This window comes from Anoplolepis gracilipes, chromosome 14 (genome assembly GCF_047496725.1).
Source record: "Anoplolepis gracilipes chromosome 14, ASM4749672v1, whole genome shotgun sequence".
Taxonomy (NCBI): domain Eukaryota; kingdom Metazoa; phylum Arthropoda; class Insecta; order Hymenoptera; family Formicidae; genus Anoplolepis; species Anoplolepis gracilipes.
Genome location: NC_132983.1, coordinates 5,833,438 through 5,843,724, shown reverse-complemented (window position 1 = coordinate 5,843,724; position 10,287 = coordinate 5,833,438). Strand labels below are relative to the sequence as shown.

At 29.9% G+C, this 10,287-nt stretch overlaps 1 protein-coding gene across 1 annotated transcript; it reads left to right on the top strand.

The window, feature by feature from the left end:
- The first annotated feature begins 910 nt into the window (after window positions 1–910).
- On the top strand, window positions 911–10,038 carry Cat (catalase). The gene is made up of 8 exons (XM_072906396.1): window positions 911–1,100; window positions 6,198–6,372; window positions 6,550–6,691; window positions 7,249–7,399; window positions 7,552–7,731; window positions 7,823–8,014; window positions 8,102–8,338; window positions 9,174–10,038. Exons 1-8 carry the CDS (start codon window positions 1,038–1,040, stop codon window positions 9,573–9,575), a joined length of 1,542 nt encoding a protein of 513 aa, XP_072762497.1. The 5' UTR covers window positions 911–1,037; the 3' UTR covers window positions 9,576–10,038.
- The last annotated feature ends 249 nt before the right edge of the window (window positions 10,039–10,287 follow it).

Genomic DNA, 10,287 nt, shown 5'->3' with positions numbered 1-10,287 from the left:
TGGTGGTTTTAGAACATCCTGTATATACATGTTTGTGTAGCAGAATTCATAATTTATTTTTTTATCTTTTTTCTTATTTTAAAGATATTTTATTAATATCTATTAATTTTAGAAAATTTTAAAAAAGAAGTGTATGAATATTTCTGTATTGACTCTTGTTTAATCTATATTTTATCATTTTAAATTAAACTATTTTTAAACTATAGCAGAGAGAAAGAGAGAGAGAGTGAAATTTTGCAAGAGGGACGTGAAGTTTTATTTTTTGTTAAACAAAATATAATCTACATAGCAAGCTGTCAAGCTATTTGCTTTAGGTTTGTTCACATTTATATACAATTTAGTTATATCTGTAATCATTTTCTTATCTGTGATCTGTAATAACATCACGAACAGAGTGACATGTTTTTGATAACTTTATTTTTAGCTTTTTTATTATATAATCACTTGGACATTTGCATCTTTAAAATTTTGCCTTATCTATCTAAATCTTATCTAAATTGTTTTTCTTTCCAAAACACCCGAATTATGCTTATATAAGATCGTTTCAGGTAAAAGATTTTTCGAGTATAAAAATAAAGCCGAATCTAGTCGTCAAATTATTAATCATTTATACGAAAGGAAGAATTAAAAGGTACGTAAAACAGGTATAAAAAAAAAACATTTATCAATTTTTTTTTTTTTTTAGGGAACTGTTCTTTTTCTCCTCTCTGAGAATCTGTGCAGAAAACAGTCTCTACTTTTCGACAAGGAAGACTTCGAGTCATCTTTCCCGCGAAAACCGAAGAATGCCGAAGGTATATTCCGACTTTGTCCGATTCCTTCGAACGATATCGGCTCCCCTCCCGCGTCGACGGGATTCCCTCCCTTCAATTCTCCTCTGTCATTCGTACGGACGTGATAAAAGCGCGTCGGCGTCGTCGCCGTCGACCAGTTGCGTCTTCCTACGTCGTCGTCGTCGTGACACCTCGGGAAATCGCTTCGTCGCGCTTCGCTCGATTGCCTACAGAAGCTACAGCTGTGAGAGATCGATCGACAGGATGGCTTCCCCGGCTAGAGATCCGGCAGCGGAACAGCTGAATGATTACAAGAAAAATCTCAAGGTAAGAGATTGTAACGTGCTTGCTATGCAATTACAGCGGTGCTCAAGTATTCTGATCATTATGTTATGCGCATTATATAATTGCATTCCACATTTTTACATTGAAAGGAATGAAAATATAGAAGAAAGTTCGAGATCGAGGGTCTCGAGTGTCACGTGTACTTTGACTTTTGAATTGTCATATTGTGTTACGTCACGTTGCCCGAAACGTATACATTGTAGTTGATTAATTACCAGGGTGAGAATGACTTAACGCTATTTTTTGTAATTAATTGCATTTGGAAAGACAAATATGTATAAAACCTTCGGCATCTATTAATGGAAAACTGTGAATAACTATGTGACGCGATCGTGTTTGGAAAAAGAATTTTTTGTTTTCTAAATTTTTTACATATTTTCTTATATTTTTTTTATTATATAGTCGCTTTTTATTCTGTATTTCCACAAAAAGGAATAGAGTAAAAACAAACGTGTCTGATTGGGATATATGTCTTTCTCTTCTGCAATCATGTTTTTATGTTTATCTGAAAAATTAGATTTAATAAATAGAGTCCTCGATATCTCTCGAAAATACACGACACACATTTTGCTGCAGATAATAATATTGTTTCGTATTACTATACATAATAATTACAGACCGACATTTAAAGATGTATTAAAAAGTAGGATTATGATATAAATCATAAATATATGATTGTTCATGTAAATTATTTTACTAGTTTTTATCGAAATATATGCGTGACGATAATAATATGCTAAGCACGAAAATTCTTAGCAAAAGGTTCGTCCAATATGAAGAAAAAATCTATATATGATATAAATATAAATATATAATAATTAATTTTTTAAATTTCGTTCACAATATTAAAATTATATTATAAAATCCTATCCATGCAATTATTCCACGATTTAGTATTACGTATTTACTTCGTCGAAGCTTAATTTAGCGAATCACCCTTTTAATGTAATATTAAAAGGCCTCTACATTTAAATATTCAGTAAGGAAAAAACGAGTGTCTCTCAGCTGGTAAAAATAACTATTTATTGATTCCATTTCGGTAAAGCATCCTGTATTCATTTGATTATATTTACAATTCGCAAAATTAAAAACAAAGACATAAGTCAGTTTTTGTTGAATCGTTTTTCACTTGAATCATCTGTTCTGCTTAAACATAAAATCATTTTCAAATTAAACATTCGAATAGATAAAATCTGGAAATAAAAACAATATAATCTCCTGTATTTAAAAAAAAAATTAGATTTATTAAATATCATTAAATTTAGAAGTCTTAAGGAAAATATTTTATATCCAATATGTATATTTTAAGTCTCAATGTTGAAGTAAATAGGTTTAATTTTTACATTAAATTCACAAATTGCATAATTAGAACTCGTGATAAGGATTTGTGTATATGTTATAATTTTAATATTGTAAACTAAATCCTTTGCTTACAGAATCAACATTTATATAACGCTACATCCACTGTTACGCAATGAATTTTATCAATATAATTTTTTCACACATGTAATTTTGTAAGATATATACATAATTTTTAATTTTTTTTCGATAGTCTCCAGTCTCTTAATTACACATCATAAAAAGCTTGTCTGCATTAAACATAACAGAAACTTGTAATGCAAAATTCTAATAGTTTCTATACGTATTTTCTCATATTTAGTAACAGTGAAGCTCAAAAGATAAAAGAGTTACATATATATATATATCATGCGTATGATAAGAATGGAAATCCATATGTTATTTACTTGAAAAATTGAAATGATATGCATATGACATACTATTTTCTTCCTATGTTCTGATTTATAATATAACAAAAATACAAAAGTTGGATAAAAAAAAATATTGTGTATTTTACATAAAATCTATACATAATTTAAACTGCATTTTTTAACACAATTCTACTTTTATAGCTCTAAATATTCATATCTTTTTACGTTTCTTTATTAAAATCATTTAAATTTATGTATTTGTTACGTGAGATATTAACTATAATATTCAGCTGATGTATTCTTTTGCGAAAATGTTTAAGATTGATTTCACTTATACAGTACAATTATCGATTGTACAGCTAAAATGTATTTATTTGACATTCTTTTTTTCTTTTTTTATACTTTAGTGGATTTCCGTTCTTTATACCGTTTCCTTTCAAAGCTAAGAATTGTAGAATTTTTAAGTGTTTACAACAAAGCACACATTGTGATTTGTAGCAACGCATTTTGAATATTTCTTAATGTATCGCGATTTCTCTGGCTGATTATCCTCGAAACATTTAGATTTAAAAAAATTACAAAACTTTTATCTGTCGCATTTAAAGAGATGCTGAAAATGCGAGTGTGTTTATGTTTTTTTGTTAGATCGAAGCGATTTGTTTTGCACGGCAAATTACATGTTTTAATAGATACGGCTGAAAATAACTAAACTGGCTGCGTCATAGTGGCGTGATAAAACGCAGATAAATTAAATATTATCCTGAGTGGTATTTCTACATTGAATCTATCAGATGATTAAACAAATAAAAAGGTTCGATTAAATTGCTTATCTCGCGATATATGATGTATCGATGGAAATTCACTTTACTAAAAATATTCAGGTGAAATTATATATTCGGTCATTAAAAAAAAAAAAAAAAGAAATTATACTTATTCTCGCATATGATTTACATTCTGAAGCACTTAGCAACGAGTGGTGCCGAGCGCACTAGGTCGATGGCGACAGTTTGAAGACAATATGCGCTGTGTCATGTCGGAGCAAAAGTTCTCAAACATTGCGTTATTCGCGTGCTATAAAATCGCGCAATTCAATGCGAGAGGTGTACTTGGCAAAAAACAGTGTAACATGCAAATTAGCTGCAAATTAACCGCGACGTTCTGCTAATCAACGTATATAAAAGTAAGGAATCATATCACTCGTGCTTTATTGTACCGCGGCTTCCTGGACGTTGAAATGGTAAAAAAAGAATTCTCTTGAACTCCCATGAACAATAAATTTATAACTGTAAATTAAAAATTGGTAAATATACTCTTTTGTAATGTATTTAATATTTTTTATTAATACATTTGTTTATCTAAACGACAGTTTTTCTGAAAAATTTTAAGATTTATATTGTTAATACTATTTTCATAATTCATTCATATACAATGTACAGAGTGTTCGGGAAAGATTATATCAAAGTTTAGGAGTATGTAGTACACGTGAAAACAAATCGAAAACAGTATGTTTTTAATAAACAGGATTAAAAAAAACATTTATTTTCTAGTTATAAAACCAATATTTTCCATATACATATTATCTCGTATTTACACGATCGCTCGTAAATTTGTCACGAACTTCTAAGATCGACAAATAAATAAAAAATAATAATTTTAATCCACAGTTAATCTATCTTTATTTATTTCAATGCACAATTCGGCACGTCTTATTATTGAAGATCGAACACATGCACAGATTCTGGTTTTATTTTATATTTTTGACAACACGCAAATATCAATTTAAAATCCCTTTTATAAATACGATATACAATGGATACTCAAAGTGAAAGGATTATTTATTTATTACAGCAGAAAATGCTTTTAAATTTAGAAATAAATGATTTTTTTAAGTACTGTTTATTAAGATTTTTCAATTTGTTTTCACGCGTATTACATACTCCCTTTGGTACCATCTTTTTTGAACACTATATATAATGTTATATATATATAAAGTACATGTGTGATGTAATAATTATTATAATAAATATAAGAAAAAAATATGTATCTATATTTTTCTGAAAAATAATATAAATTATATTAATTTCAATCGCAATATTTAAAAAAAGAATTACTATTTCACAAAAAATATTTGCAACAACAAAATTCAATTTTTTAATAACTATCTATTTTATATTATCATTATATAAGAATTTTAATATCGACGTAAAAAGAACAATATTTAATTATTAAAGATATATTTATTAAGAGTGAGAGAGATAGAAATTTAAACAAAAAAAAAAAAAAAAAAAAAAAATAAAAGCACTGAAAACGTACTTGAAATTTATGCGTTACATTTTGCTTGTGTGACTTATGCAAAATAATTTTTATGATTAATACCGGTCTATTTTTGATATAAAATCAGTTATTTGCCAATTTTTTACTAATAATTTTTGCAGTAATTGTTCGAGAGAAAACTAGCATTTTCTAATTTAAAAAAAAAAAAAAATACACCGATAACGTTGCGAGCAAAATGATTATGACATATCTGGACGATAATTGCTGTAACAAGATGTTGAAGTAGATGCTTAGATAGGCTTATGAAACAGTAAGGATCTTCCTATACGATCGACAGACGAGATTATTTTTATCGAGCTATGATTTTATCGCGATTAGAAGCTAAAAGTGAGTTATCATATAAAAAGCGCACTCACTTTTAGTTTGTTCATTAGCAAAATGAATAGTGACAAAGGATATCATGTCCGTCGCGGTTTCTCTCTTGCATTTTGGAAGAAAAAGAAAAGATCTAATCACGAGAAGATTTCTGATTGCGTAACGGAATTTTATACCACTGTGTTGATACGATGATTAAGTTGTCGCTTAATTATCTATATCTGATTATAATCATTAAAATTCAACAAGTATCACAGAGTCTTTTAGATTCTAAAAAATGTTGCAAACTTAAAAAATGAAATACAGAGTGTGACATTAAAGATTCTTTTCTTATCAATTTTTGAATTTTTATCATTTTTTTTAAATCAAATTATCAGCAAAATCAAATAAGATTCTGAATATTACAAATTAAAATAAATTAAACTGGACTAAGAAGAGCTGAGCACAAGATAAACAGCGCGAAAATAAAACCTCATCTCTAAATGGTTATAATATATATAAATTTGTCTAATAACCATTAGGAGTTATTATCAGCCAAATTTACATACATTATAATCATTAGGAGTTTTATTCTATTTCCTCGCTATTTACGCTTGTACTCTTATTAGTTTTTATTTAGACAAGATTATATAGATCTCATGGGCTTTTAGTTTCTAAATGAAATAGATTTATTTTACGTAACAATCAACGAAGAATTAATCTGCATTTATCTTTTTCACAGGGTGAGGCACTTGTATTATTGACCGCAAATGGAGCACCCGTTGCCGAGAAAAAGGCCAGCCTCACGGTTGGCCCTCGTGGACCCATGTTGCTACAGGATTTCGTTTACCTGGATGAAATGTCGCATTTCACTAGAGAAAGAATCCCGGAACGAGTTGTGCACGCTAAGGGAGCTGGTATGTTTGCTTTATTTTTTATAGTACAGCATAACTTCAATATATTATTTTTCTACAATTATTATATAAAGTATCTTTATATACTTTATTATTTTTATTAACAACTTGAATATTATTATATGTATAAATATTATATCGATATTTTTATTTAATTTATTCTACGCGTATTTTTTTCAGGCGCGTTCGGTTACTTTGAAGTTACTCATGACATAAGCAAGTATTGCAAGGCCAAGGTATTTTCCAGCATTGGAAAGAGGACTCCTATCGCTGTGAGATGCTCTACTGTCGGTGGCGAAAGCGGTTCTGCCGACACTGTCAGGTAATAAATAGGAAAAGTGCCACAATGTGTAGTATAAATTATTATTAAATTTTCTGACGCACAGGAATTTTATTCAAACGCGATAATTGTATCCTCGCTGCCTTTTTGTTAAAATGTGCTTTGCAAAAATATATATTCTACATATAATTATATAAAATTATTAAATAATATTATCCTGTATATAAAGTGCAAAAAAATGTCAATATAAAGTTATTTTAACGAATACATTATTTGAGTGAGTACGATGCAGTTGCCGTCATAAATATTCGCAATACTTTTATCATTAGTAGAAAGCGAGTGAATCGCGGTTAGTTACGTGTAAAGCAAATATTGCACTCGAGTGTTTTTTTCGTGGTACAGTGATTTTTCATTATTGTTAGTATGATGCAATAAAGAAAAAACCCGTGTGATTGCGTATTACTCTTCTGAATTGCGCTATGCTGATGCAACTATAATTCGAGTGGCGAAGGATTGAATAATAAAAAAACTGAATACGCAAAAATGTTCTCACATATATGTTTCTCTAATTATAATCAATTTTCCGTTTTCTTTTTCAGAGATCCACGTGGATTCGCCGTAAAGTTTTATACCGAGGAGGGTATCTGGGATCTCGTCGGCAACAATACGCCGATCTTTTTCATCAAGGATCCTCTTTTCTTCCCAAGTTTCATTCATACGCAGAAGAGAAATCCCGCGACCCATTTGAAAGTTCGTTTCACTATTATTACAGATAGACAACTAATTCAATGATCAAGAATGTATTTATGTATATAAAATATGTTTTAAAATATATTTTCTTTACTTTATCGTAATGGCATTTTGTGAGATAGAAACTGTATTAATAAAATGCTTTTTGTTAGGATGCTGACATGTTCTGGGACTTTATCTCCCTCAGACCCGAGACAACGCATCAAGTTATGTTTCTCTTTGGCGATCGCGGCATTCCTGACGGATACCGTCATATGAACGGTTATGGTTCTCATACGTTCAAGTTGGTCAACAGCAAGAATGAGACAGTCTATTGCAAATTCCACTACAAGGTTCTTATTTAAACCAGAAAAAAGTAGCATATATGATCTATATTAAAATGATCTGTATTAATTGACCTATATTAATTGATATAATCGGCAGACCAATCAAGGGATTAAAAATCTTCTCGCGGAGAAAGCTGGCGAACTCAGCGGTTCCAATCCTGATTACGCGATTGCAGATCTGTACAATGCTATCGCTAAAAAACAATATCCGTCTTGGACGTTCTACATTCAAGTAATGACCGCTGACCAAGCGAAGACCTTTAAGTGGAATCCGTTTGACTTGACAAAAGTAATTGTTACTTTTCAATTCTATCGATATTCTACTTTATAAAATGGCTATTCTACTTTTAAAAAATTATACGAATTTTTCCTATAGATATGGCCTCACAAGGAATATCCGCTAATACCAGTGGGTAAACTGGTGTTGGATCGCAATCCTGAAAATTATTTTGCTGATGTGGAGCAAATGGCCTTTGATCCAGCGCATATGGTACCTGGTATCGAACCAAGTCCCGACAAAATGTTACAAGGTCGACTCTTTTCTTATGGCGACACTCACAGGCATCGCTTGGGACCGAATCATCTTCAGTTGCCAGTGAATTGCCCTTACAAGGTAACTTTCCATTTTGTGATAGAATAAACCACATGATTACTGTCATTTTTTCTAATTATGATAGAAATGCTTCTTACGTAATACTTATTTCGCAACTTGAGATAAAGTTTATTCATATTTCTTCAAAGTAAAAGAAAAGTAGGGATTTTTTTTTACCCTAGTAATATAATTTTCTATTTTATAATACTTATATTTATAATTGAAAAATGAATTTTGGAACTTTGATTTATGTTTTGTAAAAATATTTTATATGAGATGTTGACGTAATGATTATAATATTGACATAAAGAAATTGAGTGTCTACACATTATTTTTAATTGCACGTTTAACAAATACTACAATGAAGATTACTTGAGGTAATGATTGTGCATGGTTTAAATTATTAATTGTAAAAGTCGTGCTATTTGAGAGATTAATATATACATAAATTATTAAATTATTATTAATATATTTTATATAAATTAGTATTGTTTCCAAATTAAATAGATTTTACAAAAGTGATTATTTAATTAATTTAAACTTACTATTATTATATTTTTATCAAACTATATTATTATTTGATTAATATAATCAAATAATAACATAGTTTGATAAAAATATAATAGTAAGTTTAAATTAATTAAATAAAACTTTTGTAAAATATATTTAATTTGGAAACAATACTAATTTATATAAAATATATTAATAATAATTTAATAATTTATGTATATATTAATCTCTCAAATAGCACAACTTTATTATTTGATTAATATAATCAAATAATTAGAGTATAAAATATTTATTAAAATATATATCTCTCGAAAATTAAATAATGCAATATATTATCATCCCGTAGGCAATTTCCGCGATGCATTATCAGCGAGACGGTAATATGCCGATATATAATCACGGGGGCGCGCCGAATTATTATCCAAATAGCTTCGACGGACCGAGAGAGTGTCCGGCCGTTCGTTCGCCACCGTTCCACGTGAGCGGAGACGTGGACCGTTATAATCCCGAGGACGAGGACGACTTCGGTCAAGCTACCACTTTCTGGAAGAAGGTGCTCGATGAAGCCGCTAAAGAGAGATTGGTGCAAAACATGGTCGGCAATCTGCGCAACGCCTCAGCGTTTATCGTCGAACGTGCTGTGCGAAACTTTGCTCGAGTGGATGTGGATCTTGCTCAACGATTGACGGAAGGCTTGCGTAAATGCGGAGTACATATCAACGCCTTGGGAAAATCAGCCAATCTCTAAAGAAGATTTATATTTATCTCTCTTTTTCTTTTTTTTTTTTTTTAAGCTCTTGTATCATAACTATAATAATACTTGCTACTTAAATATGTCATATTTTACGATATGTAATGTTTTACATCTAATTGTTTATCACAGATTGCTAAACCGAAAATATTTCTTTCCGTAATACTGTATATTACTTTTAATTATTATTAATATTTTTCACTTTGGAGTTACTTCTCCTTGTATCGCTAATATTTTGTACTTTACAAGGGTGTAGGTGCGAACCTATCTGCGGTGCCTTTTAATATATAAAAAGGAAAATGCATTCTACATTTTACAATTTTCTATCATCTTTTGATACAGACTGTAACATTGTTGAACGTTTTATAATTGCGTGGACCTGGTTTTCTTCGAAGAAAAAAATGCGGATATGTGACGGGAATTTATATGTAAATAAAGCTTGTTACAATTGCATTATATATATTGCAGCATTTTTCCTCCACTCTCGTGGCTTTTGTCTGCAAACAAAAAATTTTACCTCCACGCGAATTCAAGGTAGACGGCAAAATGAGTCATACCTCCAATTAGGGTAACTTGTACAACAAAGACATTTCGATTGCATTTAAACTGCTTTCAAACCGCATCCGCTGTTATCCGTCACTTTGGAGCCGAACCGAAAGTTTTATTGTCAAAGGTAGGTTTTCATCTTTTTACCATATAATAATTAAAG